Below are 21,673 nucleotides of genomic sequence, written 5' to 3'. Positions count from 1 at the left end.
TGGGGTTTAGCTATAATTTATCAATATAATGTTAATGTAAAACAGCAATGACGTTATGTCACATGAACATATCTAAGTAGTAAAACTGATGTTTAATTTAGGCTCTACCAAACTTTCCCTGATTTCCCTCCTTGCTTTGAGAGGGTGTGTATAGCTTATTTAGGAGCATGTTTTGCTTTATTACCTTGGTTTTTTTTTAATATCTGATCTCATTTGTACTCTTTGTTACAGGCAACAAATAGGCACTTTCCACAAACAGTCACAGGAGCATACTTGAGTGGTGTACGAGAAGCAAGCAAGATAGCAGCATTTTAATTCAAATTTTCTCTGGACCCAGCTCTTTCTCCTAAGGGAAAAATATTGCAAACAAAGATTGACACTGTATTTCAACTGATTTTTCTCACGTAAACTTTTTGGATACCAGAATTGAAATATTTCTATTGTGACATATTGATATATATTGTTTGGCACTAAATATGGAAGCATTAGCCACAGGAAATGATTGTTAGCACTTATATTTGACTTTATTTTCCTCTTAACTAGCTCACACTATGCCTATAGACCTTTGTGTTTCAGACAATAAGGCTATGGACATTAGATGACTTCGTGTCTTAAATTAAGGTTCATGGTTGGAGACTTACTTCATATTTGTGTTTCATCTAGCTTGCCACCTTCAAAAGGTGGAAAGTTAAAGGAATTACTGAAGAACCTAACTGTAGCCATGAATCTAAATTGTGAAAATTCATCCTCTTTACCACATGAGCCTTAAGACTTTTGTATCTCCCTAAAACTAAGCTTTTATTTACAGCTTGGATAACAAAGACTTGGCATTATGCAGATCTTTGCTTTAATCAAAGATAAGCTAAAATTCTGAGACTATTTTTTGTACTGTACATATTTTTTTTCTTGTTGGCTACTTGGAGGGTATTTAAATTTTAGAAATCTTTTATGATAAAACATTTTAGATTTGTTCAGCCACATTTGCAAGAGAGCCAAAAGTAATCTCTTCTCAAGAGCAAATTTCTCAAACCATCGCACTGCTTGGGGAATTAGCCTGTATAACTGAGAATAAGAAATCAACAAACTTTATTTAGTTTTTGTATTAGAGTGGCATTAAAAGGCTCTTTTTTTGAAGCCAGTCTTCATGGGTTAATATACTTGAAATATCCTTAAGTATGGCAATCACTATTAAAAATTTGAGAGAATAATTTTATAAAGCTTAGGAAAGACTTTTGCTAGAAAGACAGAAATAACTGGAATATATCTTCTAATAGATCTCTTCTCAGAGTATTCCATAGGCAGGCCCAGTGGAAAATTACAGAAAAATATCAGATTTTCCTAATCTTTTTTTCCCAAAATTTTAGATTAACCCATTTTACCCTAATGCACGCTTGCACGTGCACGCACACACACACACGCAAAATGTTGCCTAGAAACACAACACTTATTTTGATTATAGAGCACTTAGTGTAATGTTACTTAAAAGATATTTTCATGAGGTTTACCTTATAAAGAGCCCCAATGAAGGAAGGCCATTTTGTGTTATTTATTTGTGTTTAAATAATGTCCCAGTGTGAATACAATTTAATACTATTCTCCAATGTAAATGTCAGGGAATAAGGATAACTAGATTTTTTTTTTTATCGAAACATGGCAATTTAACCTTTTTTTTTTTCAGTTATTTAAAAGTTGAATCTTAAGAATAAAACCTAAACACTTCTGTTTAATATTCAAGTCTGAGTCAGCCATAATTACTTCTACCATTAGTTATCTTCTGAAGCATATGGGGTAAATTTTAGAAGCAATTTTAAAAATTAAATACACACACATAACACGCACGCACACAAAACCTTTCAAACTAGTTCAAACATATTCCCAATTGGGCTTGAAAATGCTCATTTTTTTCTCATTGTTAAAAGAGAAAAAATTTGAAATTTCTGTTAATGTTTATCTGTAAGCAAACATTAGTAAAATTGGAATGTTACACTTTAAATTATTGAGCTTATTAAAGGTATGGCAAAAGTAAAATGATCGGTGCACAGCAATGTTTTAATGGTTGACAAAATACACACACACACAAACACACACACATATACATGTTACCTGCGCATACACAACTAAATTATGTTAGTATATGAGGACATTTAAAACCTGTACTTTAAGTTGTGGAGACAAACATGCCTAAATGGAAAATTCTAGTAAATGTTTATATTCTAAAACATTTAATGTTTCAGAAGCTAATAGGCTCGGGTTTGAGACTTTCTTATTTAACAGGCCACAATATTCTTTTTCTCAGTCTTGGGAGTTAATATTGTGCATGTTTTTCCATTTTGTCTACAAAGACTTGTAAATATGCAATGAATATGCTTTTTGTAAAAAAAAAGTCTATTGTTTGAATGCAGAGCATGATCTTTTTTTGTGTGACTATGTTAAAGATGCCTAATAAAACTGGAAATGGCTGCTTTTTTTGCAAAATGTTTTTATAAATTTCTAATCAGTGTTCAAACCATTTCAATGGATTTAAGACATTCATACCAGCCTTCTGTGAGTTTAAAACATTTTAATCCAGCTTAACCACTACTACCAATATGGCAGTCATCTTATCTTGTCTACTATTCCTTATTTTACTAGGCTGATAAATAACCGTTTTATGACCAAAGAGTATTTACAAATACTCCCCAAAACTCAATCCCAAAGAGTCTCTAATTTCAGTACTGAGTGCTGCACTTAATTTTTCAAGAGTAGCCATATTCACAAAAAAAATGTGACTCCATTTATAAGCTTCTCAGAATTTAGCTAGGCTGATCCTCAGGTAACAATCTATCACTGCGTCCCTGAAGCCTTTCCAGCCGGGTGCTGACATAACATAATCTTTGAGACCCCAGAGTTATTTGAAGATCCCACACCACGTTAAGGCACTGGATTAGCATTTCACTGGAGAAAATTGAGAGGGACCAAGTTGATATGGGAAAAAAAAGTATGAGCTTTGATTCGAAGTATAAATTAGAATATAAAGGTATAGTTTGATCCCATAAGAATACTGTCATGAGTGCAATACCTTAGAATGAACCGAACCTGGTGAGGAAAGGTAAGGATGGCAAAAAGCACTGTTTAGGAAAAGATCCAAGAAGGAACAGAATGTTTACAATAACTGACAGCAAAGAGAAGGCGGTGATGCTCAACTCAATATGGTTTGATTTTTTCTACCAAGGAAAATGTTCTTTGGACTGGAAAAGACAAAACAAGAATGTTTGTTAGGGAAGATTGATACCCAAGAGATAGAAAACTAGCTGCTCTTAATGAGGTTGTCACTAATCCCAAATGGACAATATTCTCTGGTGTTTAAATTAGCTTATTAATTAAATTATTATTTAAAATTAATAGTTGCTGAATTAGCCCATTGTTGGTGATTTTTACAAAACTTAGGAATGATAAATGTAGGGCTGACTTAGAAAAGGACATGTGCCCTGATTTTAAAAAAAGAAAATTTAATCTGTAAAACTATAGGTCTAAGAACTTCAATTTCTGGTAAAATTTTAGAATATATTTTGAATAGTGAACATCTGAAAAAAGCAATGGTCACAGAACCATTATTTAAAAAGCTAGAATTTATGTAGGGCTTTATTTTATTTTAAACTTTATTTTCCATTTTAGAATCAATACTGTGTATTGGTTCCAAGACAGAAGAGTGGTAAGGGCTAGGCAATGAGGGTTAAGTGACTTGCCCAGGGTCATACATTGTCCAAGACCAGATTTGAATCTAGGACCTCCCATCTCTAGGCCTGACTCTCGATCCACTGAGCTACCCAGCTGCCCCCTATGTAGGGCTTTATTAAGAACTATTATTTTAGCTTGCAAAGAGCTCTTCAAAGATCTAATTTTACCCTTGCAACAACTCTGGAGAGTAATTGATGTTATCCCCATTTCACAGATAAGGAAACTGACGCAAAAAGGTTTGTGACTAGTCCAGGGTCACATAGATAAGAACCTGAGGCAGAACTTGAATTCAGGACTTCCTGACTCCAGATATGGGAAGAAGTACAGCTACTTTTCCCACTGTCACCCAGCTGCCTCATTTATAATTTCATCAAAACCAAGTTATGCAGATTAACCATGCCCTCTTTAGACAGTTATTTGTTCAGGGGAATGCATTCTTTTGTCCTATGTGTGTCCACGTATACAGAATCACCTGCCTAGACTTTAGCAAAACATTTGACAAAATCATAGTACTGCTATGGAGAAGATGGAGAGATGAGGGCTAAAAAGTGGTCTCCCAAAATAGGAGCCGTGGCATAACCTCAAGCTCAACCATTCACAAGATGGGAAAGTAGGTTGCATTTCACCTTGAATAATCAGGAGTTGGGTTTCTCAGACACATTTTCATCTACTCATCACTTGTGATTGTCCACTACACCTCCTCCCATTACTGTGTAAGCTGTCTAGGTCCCAGATCAGCTCATGACTATTCCAGGAGCTTCTCAGAAAAGTACATTCAAGGTAGGGACTGGTGGGTATCTCACTTCCCTCTCCCTTTTTCCTTTTAGGTGGGACTGTCACAAAGGATAAGCAGACTTGGAGGGATTGTGAGCTGCATTGTACATCTCATATCATCTTTCCCCAAATCTGATCCAAACATCCCATAGATTTTGATATGTTGTTACCTTGTCATTCTTGTCAATGAAATCAGTAATTGTTTCTTTGATTTGTTCTTTGACCCACCAGTTTTGAAGAATTAGATTTAGTTTACAATTAATTTTAAATGTCTTTCTATAAGCCCTTATCATGACTTTTATTACATTATGGTCATAAATTGTATTTATTATTTCTACTTTACATTTGTTTGCAATGTTTTTATGCACTGCTGAAAAGATGTATTCCTTTTAATCCCTATTTCTTTTTCTCTAGTTATCTCTCAGCTCTAATTTTTCTTATATTTCTTTCACTTCCTTTACTTATTTTTTGGTTCAATTTATTTAGTTCTGAAAGGGTTAGGTTGAGGTCCCCCACTAATATGGTTTTACTATCTCCTCCTTAAGCTCCTTTAATTTCTTCTTTAGAAATCTGAGTGCTACACCATTTAGTGCATATATATTGAGTACTGATATTTCTTCATTATTCATACTACCTTTCATCAAGATGTAATTACCTTCCTTATCTCTTAATGAGATCTATTTTTGCTTTAGCTTTGTCTGAGATCATAATTGCTACTCCTGCCTTGCTTCAGTTGCAGTCCAGTAAATTCTGCTCCACCATCTTACCTTTACCGTGTATGTCTACCTGCCTCAAGTGTGTTTCTTGTAGACAACATATGTTAGGATTCTGGTTTTTAATCCTTTCTGCTATCTTCTTCCTTTTTATGGGCGAGTTCATCCCACTCACATTCAGTTATGATTACTGTCTGTGTATTCCCCTCCATTTTGACTTCCTCCTTTGATTCTGCCTTTTTTCTTATCCCTCTTACCCCTCCAACTTTTTGCTTTGTCAGTCTTCCCCCTTCCATATAGTGCCTTTTAAATGACCCCCCAACCTCTCGTATTGTTCCCCTCCCTCCAGTCCATTTATTACCTTTCTACTTCTCTATAGGGCATGATACAATTCTCTGTTCCAATGGATCTGACTGTTCTTCCCTCTCTGAGCCAACTCCAGTGAGCGTAAGATTTAAGTATTACCTGTCGCCAACCTCTTCTTCCCTTCCATTCTATTGGCCTTCTCCCCCCGACAATGCGCTTCTTTATGAAATATATATTTACTCCATTTTATCTCTTTTCCCATTTCTCTTAGTATTATTCTCTTTATCCCTAGTTTATATATATATATATATATACATATCATCCTTTACAGTTTATAACTGTAACCTCTAGGTATACTTCTAGCTACCCTGATGATAACAATCTAAGTTACAAATATCTTTTCATTCCATTCTGCCCAGCTGTTCCACAATTTCATTTGCTGGTTTGATACCCATTCAGGGCTCTTTCCTGTTCCTTTTCTTTCTACAGTCTCTCACTTGGTAATCTTATTAGTTCACATGAGTTCAATTACCATCTCTGTACAGGACCAGGACAGAACTATAAGATACATCTGTGGTTAGAGGGCATGATCTGGATCAGAATCCAGCAGGGACTTAGTAATAAGATAGGTAGGAGGAGAAAAAGGAAATAGTTTCTTAGAGAGAAGAGAGTATCAAGGGGGAGAAAGTGTCAGACTGTAGAAGTCAAGGATATGATTGAGAAGAAAAAAGGCTTCATTTACAGAGGGGGTAATCATCTATTCAGAGATGGCAAGAAGAGAAATAGAAGGGAAGGGATAGAGTATTTAGGTGAATGGGGTGATCAGCAATGTCAAATATTGTATGGGTCAAAAAAGATTGAAGTATCAGAAAAAGTCATCCATAAGAAAACTCATTTGCAACTTTGCAGAGCACAATTCAACTGAGTGATTAAGTGGAAGCCAGATTATGGGGGTTTACAAAGAACGGAAGGAAAAGTAGAGGCACTGAAAATGTACTTGTTTATTCATAGAGTGGCCAAGGATCCATCCTGCCCCCTCCTCACCAGTATGTATGGAGACCAGGCATTCCCACTCCCTTCACTTCCCCATCTCACTTCTTGCTATATGGTACTGTTAAGTTTTGTGCATCCCTGCCCCTCATTCCTCACTAAGGCAATGTAGAAAATACCCTCATTTCCATGGTCCATACTGTCCTAGCTTCACCCATGGATGATAGTGGTTTCTAGTTGGTTCTAACACTCTACATAACGTTAGGACTGAGAGGCTCTGGGCCTTTGCCCAGTGTGTGAATACCATTCCATAGTTTCAAGTCCAGTCACTCCACAGAGTGTTGCCCATGCAAGGCAAAGGAGGCCACACACTGAGACTATTCCCTGTTGATCTGTTCTCCTTCCAGGTGAATAATAGTAAGTTTTAACTGCTATCTATGTGTGGCTCTGAGGTTCTTTATCCAAAATACCCTAAAGATAGGCTAGGACAACCAGAGAACCATTGTATTACAACTGTTAGAAGATATCTAATAAGTTGGAAGATTTTAAAAGGGTAGAGACAAATTATACAAAATGAAATAACATAGATAAGTTGTGAGGTGTGCCAAGGCAGAAGGCATTGTATAGCCTATATATTTCATACATATGTATATTTCATACACCAATAAAGTTAAGTACACTAAGAGATTTAACTCTCAAAATATCACCTTAAAAAAATATAAGATCACAGAAACGATGAAACCCATTTTTACTCCAGCAAACCCTAGATTAATCAAATCTCTTTCATCTAAAATTAAAATATTTTCCTAAGATGTATCCTTAATACAACATTCTAAATAATCTAATCTGTTATTATTTTGAATATTATCATAGATACCGATGGCTAAGACTGAGTTGAATCCCTATTGATCCCTGAAAGTAAGCTTTGTTGTTGGAAAATCTGCTAAACCTTAAAAGAAGGTTGTAACTTTTTCCTTAAAGGAGAAAATATGTCAAGTAATTGAGGGTTTTGATGAGAGACTTTGTACCAAAGGCTCAATTTTTTTTTGTATTTACTAAAAATTCAAAAGAATAAATATTATCCCAATAATTACTTTCCCCAAAAATAAGAAACCAGGTATAAAAAGCAAATGCAAAAGACCAAATACAACATTTAGTACTCACAATTTTAATTTTTTCACTGACAAGTTTCACAGGAAAAAAAATGAACTTTTATTTTAAAATCAGAAGTCAATTTTGAGATCTGCTTTAAGGTTAGTTTAAAGTAGCTTATTCCAGTCATCTGAATTAATAAGCATACCCTAAAGTTCTAATAAATTTTATTCAAGGAAAAAGTCAAACATAACTGCCTATTAAAAGGAAACACCAAGTGCTGCTTTGCCACATGGAAAACACCATTCAAACTTGACATTTCAGTAATTAACACTATGCCTTGATACAAAGACAATTAAATGTTTCTTATTAAAATGCTTCACATGCCAAATGTTTCCCTTTTACAGATCAAAATTGTTTCAGAATTAGATACAATAAGTTCATCTGGCAAAATGATTTAAGATATTGTCAACATAAAATAAAATGAGTTATTTTGGTCTCATGAAGAATCACCTGCAGAGAAATAATTTCTTCTGTTGAGGTCAACTAACATCTTGATTGGCCAAAACTTTTATAATCCAGCAGCCCTGTGACATATCTCTCCATTAATGTGAAAATAAATGTACCATTGGCTTTTTTGAGCAATACTTTTAGTCACAAGGGTCTGCTGCTGACGAACACTATGTAACTACATTATCTTCATTTGGCATTTGTTTAACTTCTACATCATTACTACAAAAGTAGTCTGTTTCCTGTGAATAGTAATATGTGTTATGTGGGCAAAATCAGTTAAATGGAACTGAATTCAAGTTTATTATGAGCTGGAGGTGGTTATATTTATCTGAGCCTTTCTCCAAAGTTTCTGAAGCAGTTTTGATTTCTATATGTGCTAAAGTTAATCCTTGAAATATAAAATGCATTTGCAGTCATATTGTAAAGCTAGCTATAGGAGTATTATACTTCCTAAATAAAACAAAGAGTTAAGTGGAAAAGAATGAGTAAACTACTAACTACTTCTTTAGCATTATCTTTGTAACTTCCACTTCTCCATCATAACCTTCTGGCAGAACACTGACATGAACTTCATGTTATAATTCTAAAGATACATAGATTTAAAAATTGATTTGCACAAAGAAATATGAAAACCTTATATACAACAAATCTGTTTTTTAAAAGTACAAAAATAACATCTATGCCAATTGTTTTATCATGCTGATAATTTGCAGTACATATTTAAGATAGTTCAGATTTAATCACCCAAATATTCATAGCATGTATACTGTATATCCTGAATATAATGAACACACTACCGCAAGTTTAGAATATTTGTCAGAATGTGTATTCAAAATATTTTCTATACCAAATACTACAATAACCCAAACTCTGCATGTATAAGATGCCAATAGTTACAACTTTTTTCTACTTGATTATTAAAAGAATTCATTAGCAAGCTACGAATATTAAGCACACTAAAAGCTACAACAGTCTAAGAGTCCATTACCTTATATAAAGAAATCCAAAATGTACAAAATACACAACTATAAAAAAAAGCAGGGAACATTCATTGCCATGCAAAAATCTTAACTAATAAAACTGCATAGAAATGCAATTTAAAAGGGGTGAACTCAAACAAATTTTTACATTAACACTTATGACACAAATTCAGCAGTCAATTCTGCTTAACACAATGCTTGACCAACAAAGATTTAGAAAAGGAAATACATTCTTTTTGCTGGTGTTTATCAGATCTTTGAATTCACGGGAACACTCCAAATCAGCAGCCTTTATAAATTATCTCTGTCTCATGAAATTAACTGAAACGAAAAAGAAACATATCAGATTCCTATACCTCAAACTTACTATTCTGAGCATGTTATGTAACTGCCAACATGTGTATGTAAATAAGAGAGACAGAGAGGGAGCAATAGAGAGGACTGTTGTCGTAGGGGTAAGGATAAAAGAGAAATATGTACTATATTGCAGTGTGTTCTAAGAACATATGATAGAGTAACCTTGGTAAAAGATATATACAATAGGAAGGAGAACTCTTAATGGCAACATGAACTATTTCACATATGCAGATAGATTCTTTTTTTCCTTAAGAAATTATGTATGCAGGGCAGCTAGTTGGTTCAGTGGAAAGAGCTCCAGACTTGGAGTCAGGAGGACCTGGGATAAATCTGGCTTCGGACACACCCTAGCTATGTGACTCTAGGCAAGTCACTTAACTCCATCTGCCTAGCCTCTGCCCTTCTGTCCTAAAGTTGTTTCTAGGAGAGAAAGGATTTTGAAAAAGGAAAGAAAAAGTTATTTTTTTTTACTTATTCAAAGGGGAAACCACAGCAATACAGTACAAGATAATTATAGCAAGTGTGTAGAATGGCAGTAGAAATGTTGGTCAAGAGAACCCTTGAATTCTAGTTCTAATTTTCACAACTTTTCTGTGTTCTCAGTTCCCTCCTTTGTTAAATGGTGATGTTAACAACTTGCTCAGCTCAAAGGATTAATGAGAATGAAATAATGTATGAGAAAGTGCTTTGAGAAGAATAAGGCAAGACTCATGTTCTATTTATACAAAATGAAATCGAACTTGCAGAAATGAAAGTATTTACCTCTTTAACAGTCTTTTTAATGAAATCTTTTCTTTCAGACAAATCATAAGCAGGATAGTTTTCATATACCTACAGAAAGCAATACAAGAAAAAGAATAAAAAACTATTATCATCAAAATATCCTGTACTTCCATGTAAGAGAGATGATTAAATCACCAAATATGTCATTTGTTTTGATACATGCCCTGGTAAAAATTCAGAAATGTTTACAATGTACATTTCCTCTCTTTTAGCATAATAAACTTATAATCCTCACTACTAAAACTATAAGCTTGCAGTTAACTGAATATTTAACAACCTAAAAAGTTTTACTAGGGAGGTTAATTATTTCAGATTGTTAGTTATCACTACCTTATTCCCTCTTATAAATGATTTCTTTTTTTAATATGTCACAAACCGGAACCATTATCTTGAATAATTTACAGGATTATTTTATCTTTAAGAATGTTCATTTTTCTTGATTAAAGACAAACCTGAAAATACATTAGTCTCACTATCATATAGAAGAATATGGTCCCATACTGAGCCATACATATTCTTAACGGTTCTGGTTAAAGTATTAGAATTTTATTTAGTGTAAGGCAATACTAAAATTGGGTAGTTGGATGGCACAATGTTAAGAGTCAGGAAGACTCCTCTTCCTCAGTTCAAATCTGGCCTCAGAGACTTACTTGCTATGTGACCCTGGACAAGTCACTTAACCCTGTTTGCCTCAGTTTCTCATCTGTAAAATGAGTTGTAGAAGGAAATGGCAAACCACTCCAGTATCTTTGCCAAGAAAACCCAAACAGGGTCATGAAGAGCTGGACAGGACTGAAACAATTGAACAACAACAAAATACTAAAATCTGGATCTGAGGACCAATTTAAAATACTTTAATAGAAAGTATTTCCTGCAAGTGAATTTATTAGAAAACAGGAACTTACTCTTGAAATATAAACATAGTTTTCATCATTTTAAATGGAAATCTTTCTCAAAGAGACTGAATACTTACAAAAACAAGAAATTAACAAGAACAAAATGGAATAGAACAGTAGATTCAAGAGTCAGGAAACCTGGAAACTCTTTCTAGCTCTGCCACTAATTAGTTATGTGATTTCAGACAAGCCACCTACTACTACTCTCTATTTGGACTTATAAAACAAGCAATTATGATTAGTTTACTCCCCCCACTTTGAGGACTGAATATAATCTTTTCTTAATGATCCATGAAGATTAACATTATTGTACATACTCTCTGCCCCCAGGTATCCTTTGGTTCTTGAACCTTTGTTTTATTCATTCATTTTTAAAATCCCCATTAGTGTGAAGTTGTCATTTCCTGTTGTCAGTCAACATTAAGAAAAGGAAGCGTGGGGTAGTGCAAAGCATCCTGGACATAGAATCAGAAACCTGGCTGTCTGATTTGAGTATTTATTAGTATCCTTCGGAAAGTTATCATCTGCATGATGGTGAGTAGACTCGACGATCCTGAATGTTCCTTCCAACTCTAAATCGGTTTCTATAAGCCTACCAATAGGAAAGCTTCATCCTTTTCTGAGTTGTTGTTTTTAATTTGCTGTGAATGAATGGGAATTTATTGAATATTGAATTTATTGAATAATGAATTAATTCATTATGTGGTAAACATCTCTGTATCATACCCAATCAAGTTAATTCATTGTTACTGTGTCTTTACTGTGTATCAGGTACTGTATGAACCACTGGAAATACAAGAAAAAGCAAACCAAAATCTTTGTTTTCAAAGAACTTCTATGCTCAGGCCTAGAGATGGGTTCAAATCTAGCCTCAGACACTTCCTAGCTGTGTGACCCTTGGCAAGTCACTTAACCCCCATTGCCTAGCCCTTATCATTCTTCTGCCTTGGAACCAATACACAGTATTGACTCCAAGATAGAAGGTAAGGATTTAAAAAAAAATTCCCATACTAATGGGAGACATGTACAATATAAATGGAAGAATCTTAACATGAAAGAAGATTCAGCATCAGCCTCATTCAGCAGGTAGGATGTGAACAAATTCTGAAAGGAAATTAGGAGATAGAGTAGAAGTTGAGGGACATCATGCCAGGAGGCAGGAGATGGAAATTCATGTGGGGAGAATCTTAAGTAAACCACTGTAGCTGGACTGTCAGGTATATTGAAGCAAACACAGGAACCCTTACACAGTTAGTGTGCAAAATATGAATGAGGTTTAAAAAAGAAACACAAAACCACAAGTGATATTATTGTGAAATTACAACAAATTGTGTGGCCAGTCAGGGAATATACTGACAATGCTCCCCATTAGAGATCACAAAACAGAAAGAGGCAATATACAACAACAGGCAATGGATGGGTTCTTTCAAACTTCAAATTCAATATGAAAAAAGCAGAGAATCCAATAAATTCTTGACTTGCTGACAATTTCATCTCTCAGGAAGTAGATGAAACAATGAAGATGAAGCTGTTATTTTAAAATAATTTTGACCAGACCAGATTGCAGAGAGTGAAGGTTGTGGGAACTTTAGAAAAAAGTGTCACTGTAATTCTGAAGCTAATTAATATAGAAAGAACATAATACAACATAAACAAGTACCTTAGATTTCTAAAAAGTTTATTATGGGAGCAGCTAGGCAGCTCAGTCAGGCTTAAGAGACTGGAGGTCTTGGGTTTAAATCTGGTTTCTAACACTTTCTAGCCAAGTGACCCTTAGCAAATCACTTAATCCCATCACCTAGCCTTTATTATTCTTCTGCCTTGGAACCAATACACAATATTGACTCTAAGACAGAAGATAAGGTTGTTGTTTTTTTTTTAAAGCTTATTTCACAAACTTTTGAGGAAAAGAGTGCTATGAGTCCATATACCAGCAATCTAAAAGGGTATTAATTATGCTCAGTGATAGAAGGCTCTAACACAAAATTCTAACTATTAACAATTGAAAAAGAGGGAGATTTCAAAAGCAAACGTATAAAGGATGAAAGGAAAGGATGGATAAAATCTCTCTATTCACCCTTCACCCCCAACCCCCTAATCTTGCCCAGACTAAAGTGTAGCAGCCACCAATAGGTTTAATCCCATTGCTCCACTTTCAAATTGGGTCCACCTGCCTTAGGGCAGGCTGGTAGCCTCTTATTCCTGGGTTAGTCCTACCCATTATTCCATAAAGGCGCCATCCAATAAACTGTTGAGTTCCTTGAAGGCAGGGACTGCCTTTTGCCTCTTTCCAGTATCTCTAGTACTTAGCACAATGCATGGCACAGAGAAGGTGTTAATAAATGTTTACTGACTAGACTGCAAATATTGCATTGGCTCAGAACTCCAGGATCCACTAACATCAGCCTTCCCTGTAGTAAAGATTACAGACATATGTCATCACAGTCAGCAAAAAAACCCCCAAAAACTGCTAGACTGATAGGTCAATCTGAAAAGAACTCCCTGACACCATATCCTAGTAGATGTTTTCAACTATATTAAAGTATATTTACATATTAAAAAATAAAAATATATATATTTATATGCCAAGGCTTGTCAGAGATTGCCAGATAAAGATAAGAATGAGCAAGACAGTAGTTCCTTTAGAGATTGGTGATGTTGTGTTGATGCTGACACTGGGAAACCAGGAGATCCTAGCTTCAGGCCATCGGTCAGATATGCCACATGACTCTGTGACTTCTATGTCCTGCCACTGGCATGTGCGGAATCAAAGGAATGGAGGTTCAAATAGAATGGAGGTCCCCTAGATTTTTTATCTCCTACAATATATGTATACATTTATATAAAATATTTTTATCAAATATGTGGAAGGCATAGTGATGAGAGATGCCAATTAGAAATGATAAAGAGAATTATGATTAAAAATGATCCTTCAAAGGAAAGAACTTTATGGCAAATTGAAATGTAACGTCATGCTTTCTAAAGAAGGTTAAAAAAGCCTGGATCTTTTAACTGACCATGAATTTAGTAATCTCCAGCACTGTGATGAATCCAGCTAAAATACCTAACAGAATATTAAGGTGTGTTAATCAAAGTATCTAGAACAAAAGTCCCATTACACTATGCTGTGAAGGCCTCATATGGAGTACTCTAATTCAATTTTTCTGAGCATTATGTAAAGACGAAATTTGGTGAACTCTGTCATATTAAATGAAATTCAGTTTAAAGGACTGGGGTAAAGTCTAATGTGGAAAAGAAAATGCTTCTGGAGTAGAGAGAATATAAATATGGTATCAGTATTTGGCACCTGGCTGAGTAAGTAAAGTGATTAGATTTATTCCCTTTAGCTATACAGGACAGTAAATAGGAGTTTCTAGGAGAGGTAGATTTTCTCCTGATGGAAAATACTCTTTGAAAGTAGTGTATTTGTTGTAATAGAAGTTTACAAAGAGGCAAGGTGACTGCAAGTCTTGTTTTAAAAGGCATACTTGTACTGGGGAGGAAGTTGGACTAAATGACCTCTAGGGTATTTTCTAACAGTAAGATTCTATACAAAGCTTTTGACAAAATACAACACATATTCCTATGAAAAGCACTAGAAAGTATTAAGTATAAATGGAGTTTCTCTTAAAATGATAAGAAACATCCACCTAAAACCATCAGCAAGTATTATTTGTAATGAGAAGAAGCTAGATGCTTTCTTGATAAGATCAGGAGTGAAACAAGGAAGCCCATTATCACCAATATTATTTACCATAGCATTAGAAATGATCTCAACAGCAATAAGAGGAATAAAATTGAAAGAACAAGACTGAGCAAAGAGGTAATAAAACTATCTCTGTTTACAGACAACATGATGGTATATATAGAAAATCCTAGACTCAATAAAAAGTTAGTTGAAATTGTCAATAATTTTGGCAAAGAACGAGGATATAAAATAATTTCACATAAATCAATAGCATTTTAATATATTACTAACAAAGCCTTACAAGAAGAAATAAAAAGAGATGTTCCATTTAAAATAATCACAGAGGAGAAACAAACAAATAATAAATGAAGTGATCACAGACAGAATTATCTGGCAGTATAACTGCCTAACCCAGAAACTACATGAACATAATTATAAAATGCTTTTTATACAAATAGTCTTATCTAAACAAGTGGAGAAATACTCATTTTTCATGCTTGGGCAGAGCCAACATAATTAAAACGACAATCCTACACAACAATCCTACATAAACTAATCTACTTGTTCAATGCCACCCCAATTAAAGTACCAAAAATTTATTTTACTATTAAAATTCATTACAAAAGAGCAAGAATATCAAAAGAATTAATGGGGGAAAAACAGAGGAAGGCCAGCAGTATCAGATTTTAAATTGTATTATAAAGCAATAATTATCAAAACTATCTGGTACTTGCTAAAAAAAAGAAAGGTACATCAATGGAACAGAACAGACACACAACAATCAGCAGGGAACATATTACATACCAGATTATGGATAGGAAAGGAATTTATGAGTCAACAATAGATGGAGAACATTGTAAAATATAAAATTTTAAAAACATTAAATTAAAAAGGTTTTGTACAAATAAAAACAAATATTGTCAAGATTAGAATGAAAGCAGAAAACTGGGTGGATCTTTTTTTAATATATAGCATCTTAGATAAAAGTCTCATATATAAAATAGAGAACTTTGCCAAATTTATAAGAATAAAAGCCATGCCCCAATCAATAAATGGGCAAAAAATATGAACAATTTTCAGATGAAGAAATCAAAGCCACATATAGGTATATGAAAAAATGCTCTAAATCACTACTGATTAAGAGAAATGCAAACCAAAACAATTCTGAGATATTATCTTATACCCAATAGACTGGCTAAAATGACAAATGTTGGAGAGGATATGGGAAAACGGGAACACTAAGAAACTGTTGGTGGAGCTGTGATCCAACCATTTTGGAAATTTGGAATTCACCAAGAGAATTATAGAATTGTATATATTCTATATACACAGCATTCTATTTTATATATTCTATATGTATAGCAATACTACTGGGTCTATTTCCCAAGTAGATCGGAAAAAAGGAAAGAATCCATATGCTCCAAGTATTTATAGCAGCTCTCTTCATGATAGCAAAGAATTGGAAATTGAAGGAATTCCCATCAATTGGGGAATGGCTGAACAAATTGTGGTATATGACTGAGATGGAATATATTGCACTGTAAGAGGCAAAGAGTAGACCAATTTAAAAAATACTGGAAAGAACTACATGAGAAAATGAACAATTAAATAAGTAGAACTAAGAGAACATTACACACAGCCACAGAATTAATTTACTGAAGAATAAATTGTAAATGTTATCTCTAGCAAGAAAAATGAAAGATGTAAACACAGTCTTAAACTGTATGAACATGGACTCCCAGACAGAACCTCCTGTGATTTGGGGAGGGCGGGAAGTGTCTGGAACACTTTATTTTTAAATTTTTTAAAATTTAAAAATTTTTATTTAAGCATTTCCCCATGGATACATGATTCATGTACTTTTCCTACCCCTTTCCCCTCCCCCCTCCTAGAGCTGACAAGCAATTCCACTGAGCTACACATGTATTATACTCAATACCTATTTCCCTATTAATCATTTTTAAAACAATCTTTTAAAAACCAAAACCCCATATCCAATACCTATATAAACAAGTGAACAATCAAATGTTTTCCTTCTGTGTTTCTATTTCCACAGTTCTTTCTCTTGATGTGGATGGCATTTTGGGATTGTCCTGATCATTGCATTGCTATCAGTAGCAAAGTCAATTTCATACGATCGTCCCACAATGTTTCAATCTCTGTGTACAATGATCTTTTGGTTCTGCTCATTTCACTCCACATTAGTTTGTGGAGGTCTTTCCAGCTTGTATAGAAGTCAAGCAGTTTATCATTCCTTATATAACACAACAGTATTCCATTACTATCATATTATCACAATTTGTTCAGCCATTCCCCAATTCATGAACACCACTTCATTTTCCAATTTTTTATCACCACAAAGAGTGTGGCTATCAATATTTTTTGTACAAAGTATTTTTCCTTATTATCTCTTTGGTATGTAATATTGCTGGATCAAAGAGCATGCATTTTTTTAAAGCCCCTTGGGCATAATTCCAAATTGCCTTCCAGAATGGTTAGATCAATTCACAATGGTCTGAAACACACATGAATGGGCTTTATTATTTAGATATTTTAAAAAGTAAGCTAAACATATAAGAGATTTGTATTTCATTTATGGGCAGTTCTTTCCTTTGGAAAATGCTCGTTTCATTTGGTTTTGGAAAAATTTGAATTAAAAAAAGATTCCATACACCTTCAAATGCAAGGCATTTGTATAGTTCTTCAAAAATCTTATTACTTACTAGGTTGTAAGTTGGGTGGCATATTATATTGCTAACTTGGTGAAACAGTTTTATTTAGATTAGCAGTACATGTAAAAGTACAAATTTCCTTAAACCTTTCATTTTGTAAAATGTTCCTTGTATTGGCTAAGTGATGGATCAGTAGAATAAGACTAGGTACACAATACAAAGAAACAAATGACCACAGTATTCTAGTGTTTGATAAAGATCCAAGCAAAGTGTGAACAGAAGTAGGAGTACACTATACACTGTGACAGCAATACTGTAATGTTGATCATCTATGGAAGACTTAGCTACTCTGATCAATACAATGGTCTAAGACAATTTCAAAGGACTCCTAAAGAAAAATGTTTTCCAGCTCCAGAGAGAATTAATATAAACTCTAAGTAATACTGAAGTACACTTTTTCACTTTACTTTTCTTGCTCCTGACCCCCATCAACATGACTAATATGAATATTTTACAAGGTTTTAGATAAATAATAGGTGTCATACAGCTTGCCTTCTCAATTGATAGGAATGCTGGAAGGAGAGAATATGAATTCAAAATTTTTACAAATGAATGTTAAAAATAAACAAATAAAAAAATTATACCAAATTTTATCTGTGCTATAAAACTACTCCAACAATTATAGTCTGAACGTTAAAAAAGACTTTAAGTAATTTATTAGTTAAACCAACAAATATTTTAAAATATGTGCACATACCTCTTTGCAAATCTGTTTCATTGTTACTTCCTCCAAGTTGGCACTGGCCAGAAGTTTCTTTACAGTCTCTTTTAGTTCTTCATCTGTAGGAGGTTTCTTCAGCTTTTTAATTAAAGGTTCATCGTCTGAACTATCTTCAGATTCACTTTCTAAATTTAGAAAATCATTTTATTATAGATCACAAAAGGTTTTCTTAGCTAGAAAGGCAATATTTTTTTAGAAGATAATGCATAAACAAGTACTGGGCTTACACTGTTTATATACATATAATTCTCCATCAGCGCCACTAATCATTATAAAATAGTCATGGTGAAAATATTTTTAAAATCAGTTTAATCTGTTATTTAAATAATTTTTTAATGTTACGAAGTGTCCAATATGTGACTTCAGGATTCTTAAAAGTCCATCATAAATACATTTCAATTTATTTTCTAGGTTGTTTTCCCTTCTATTAGCACCTATTTTACTTTAGCTCTTTAGGTAAAATTAATGTGTAGGAGAGAACAGTAACAATATCCTTCTATGTTTTGGCAAACTTTCCTCCAGAACAGACAGTAAGCTCATATTGCTGTTAATATAATAAAAAAAAATTGGAATGATTTTACCTTTTTTGGAATTATTTTGATTTTTCTTAGTGGTACTGCTATCTGCCTTCTTGACATTGGCACTTTTTACAGATTTTTTGCTTTTAGAAGGAGTTTTTGGTTTAGGTTTTTCTTTTTTAGATGTCTTTTTCGGTGGCTATTGAAAGAACAAAGAGACATACATGAATTAAATTCAAAGCTTTTATTCCTCTACATAGCAATTAAAGAAATCAAAAGGACTAAGTACCAATCACCTTTCGATAAAACACAAAGTAATGTTTAATAATTATTTATTCCTCTGAAGCACAGGTCTAGTAAACTTTCTACAACCTCTGCCACAATTTTATTAAGCTTTTTATGTTCTCATATCCCCAAACCTTTACTTCTACTCCAAGAAGAGAATATCTACTAATGGTTGATATGTAAAATATAAACTTAAACAATGAGAATTTGGAATCGAGGCAGTTTTTAGAGACTGGTTTGGAAGAATTCGCTGCTACTAAGCTGCCATCACACATAGTGCTGCCAAATCCAGTAAGCCAGCAATAAAGGAGTCAGATTCAGCAAGCAGCTTTTAGAATTCCCGGTCTACAAGCAAAAAAAAAAAAAAAAAAAAAAAGGCTGGCAAAATGAGCAAACAGCAAAAGAAACATTTAACCCTTGAAAATTTCTATGGGGACAAAGAGCAAAGCATAGAACCAACAAGGAGATGGTGTGATCCAAGTAATCACGTGCAAAACTTAAAAAAATAAAGGAATTGGTCTCAAGTACTGGAAGAACTTAAAAAGAAATTAAAAAACGAAATAAGACTGGATGAAGAAAATGGGAAAAAGAAATGGAAGTAATGCAAAAAGAAAATGGTAGCTTAAAGAGCAAAATTAGTCAACTGGAAAAAGAGGCACAAAAATCATTATTGTTTGCTACAGGTGTCACATGAAAGTAAGTAAACAGGGTATAGATGGTTCTATTAGGAAATTTATCTCTATAAATCCAACACTAAAAAATGTCTTGGTCTTTATAAGAAATTTTGAGATAAGAATATATATTTATTATACTACAACACTGACTAGAGAAATAAAATTAGCCAACATAGTAAATATTTTTAAAAATTAGGTTTTCCAAAGTATGAATTTACATGAAAACGAGATGGGTCAATATTTCTTTTATTGATGGGCTAGCAGCTAATGTAGAATGGTGGTAACATAGAAGATTTACTACAATAGTTAGACAATAGCATAGGGCTTGTCAACTTTTTAAAAATATGGTTTTGAGTAGTTTTATCTTGCTCTACACTAAAATAAGATTTTGAAAAAGTAAAATAAGACAAATACACATGAATAATGTATTATATGGCAAAGGATAGGCTTAATTTTTTTTCCTTCCTCCCTAAAATGCCTGCAATTCTAACTATTAAGAGATTTTTTGGGTTAGGAACCACTTTAAAAATGCTAATATTCTAGGGAAGGTTGAAAGTCATGAATAATTTATGATGAATTAATTTAAATTCCTCTGTCCCAAGCCCTGACCCAGATCAAAATAGGGTCTGGACTAGGGCAAAAGGGAGAAGATAAGGTAGTGATGAAACAACAAATAATATTGAACAGATTGATCCTACTATATTGTTACAAGTGAATGCTACTATGAGGAGCTTTGAATACTTAGCAGGTATTGGCAGGTGATGAGGTACGAGAATTGCTAAGTTTCAATAAAATCAGAAAGAAGAATATTTTAGAAGCAGCTCTGCAAGGTAGCATAATATACTTTAGAAAAGAACCCTATATAGTCAGAGATTCTGAGTTCAAAATCTGACTCTATTACTTATTATATGTATGACTATGAATAAGTCACTTTATCTCTTTAAGTACCAGTTTCCTTTTTCTTAATTTATTCAATATGGAAGGGGATTAAGTACCTACTATCTGCAGGGTATGGTGTTAAGAGCTTTATAAATATCTCATTTGATCTTCATAACAATCCTAGGAAATAGGTGCTATTATATCCATCTTACACTTGAGAAAACTAAAGCAGACAGAGATTAAGCAATTTGCTCTGAGGATACAGTTGGTAAGTGTGCCAGATCGGAACCCTCAAGTATTCCCAACTACCAACCTGGAGCTCTATCCACTATACCACCCAGCTGCCTCTTAAGGCAAAATGGACTAGATCTTTAAGGTTCCTGCTAGCAGTACAAGGAATTAAACAGCTTTTAGTAGGTTGATAAGGAAAGTAAATGGTGTTTCATACCAACTCCTCTCCACAGAAAGCAGCAGCAGATATTAACTCTTTAAAACAATGTGCAAATGTGTGGTATATATATATATATATGGTCTTGGTACTACTGAAAATTGACCAAATGCCACAGGTTGTGAGTAGAACATAGTCTACTGACTTACTGGTGACTTTTATAACTAAGAATCCTCCAAAATGAAGATATTATATTGCATTATAAAAAAGGGATTTTTATAATATATTTATTATGAAAATTTTCTATATAGTAATTTCCCAATATAAATACAGCATCATTTGTCAAACTGAGTATTCCTTTACTAGTGGTGAATATAATGTTTAGCAAAATGCTTATAATGTGTTAGGATTAAATCACTATCAAATATACAAATCTTAATAGCCTTATAGGCACATCTATACTCAAATCTATTAGAAATGTGAGTATAATAGCTAAATAATGTTCTCAAATTAAAATGAAACTATGCTTAAGATCTGGTTTTATTTTTAGAAGTACACGTTATTGGTAAAAGACCACGATATCATAAATAAAAAGTAGACATAACTACAGCTTTTACTTAAGACAATCTTGAAGATCCAAGCAAAAATGTTGGTCCTAATAACCTAT

The 21,673-nt window shown here is 33.6% G+C and overlaps 2 protein-coding genes across 3 annotated transcripts in view; one reads left to right on the top strand and one right to left on the bottom strand.

The window, feature by feature from the left end:
• KDM1B (lysine demethylase 1B) overlaps positions 1-2,469 on the top strand; it is a 54,163-nt gene extending 51,694 nt beyond the window's left edge. The window contains exon 22 of the mRNA XM_044667503.1: positions 232-2,469. Within this exon, the coding sequence (XP_044523438.1) occupies positions 232-315 (84 nt within the window). The 3' untranslated portion in view covers positions 316-2,469. The remainder of the gene's footprint in view (positions 1-231) is intronic.
• Positions 2,470-7,688: 5,219 nt separating this feature from the next.
• DEK (DEK proto-oncogene) overlaps positions 7,689-21,673 on the bottom strand; it is a 34,637-nt gene continuing 20,652 nt past the window's right edge. For both annotated transcript variants that reach the window (XM_044667483.1, XM_044667492.1), the window contains exons 8-11: positions 18,844-18,979; positions 18,239-18,387; positions 10,205-10,273; positions 7,689-9,406 (exon numbers count right to left, since the gene is read on the bottom strand). In XM_044667483.1, the coding sequence (XP_044523418.1) occupies positions 9,395-9,406; positions 10,205-10,273; positions 18,239-18,387; positions 18,844-18,979 (366 nt within the window). In that variant the 3' untranslated portion in view covers positions 7,689-9,394. The remainder of the gene's footprint in view (positions 9,407-10,204; positions 10,274-18,238; positions 18,388-18,843; positions 18,980-21,673) is intronic.

This window comes from Gracilinanus agilis, chromosome 1 (genome assembly GCF_016433145.1).
Source record: "Gracilinanus agilis isolate LMUSP501 chromosome 1, AgileGrace, whole genome shotgun sequence".
In the NCBI taxonomy this organism is placed as follows: Eukaryota; Metazoa; Chordata; class Mammalia; order Didelphimorphia; family Didelphidae; genus Gracilinanus; species Gracilinanus agilis.
Note: the sequence above shows the minus strand (reverse complement) of the source record. Positions and strands in the feature narration are given on the sequence as shown.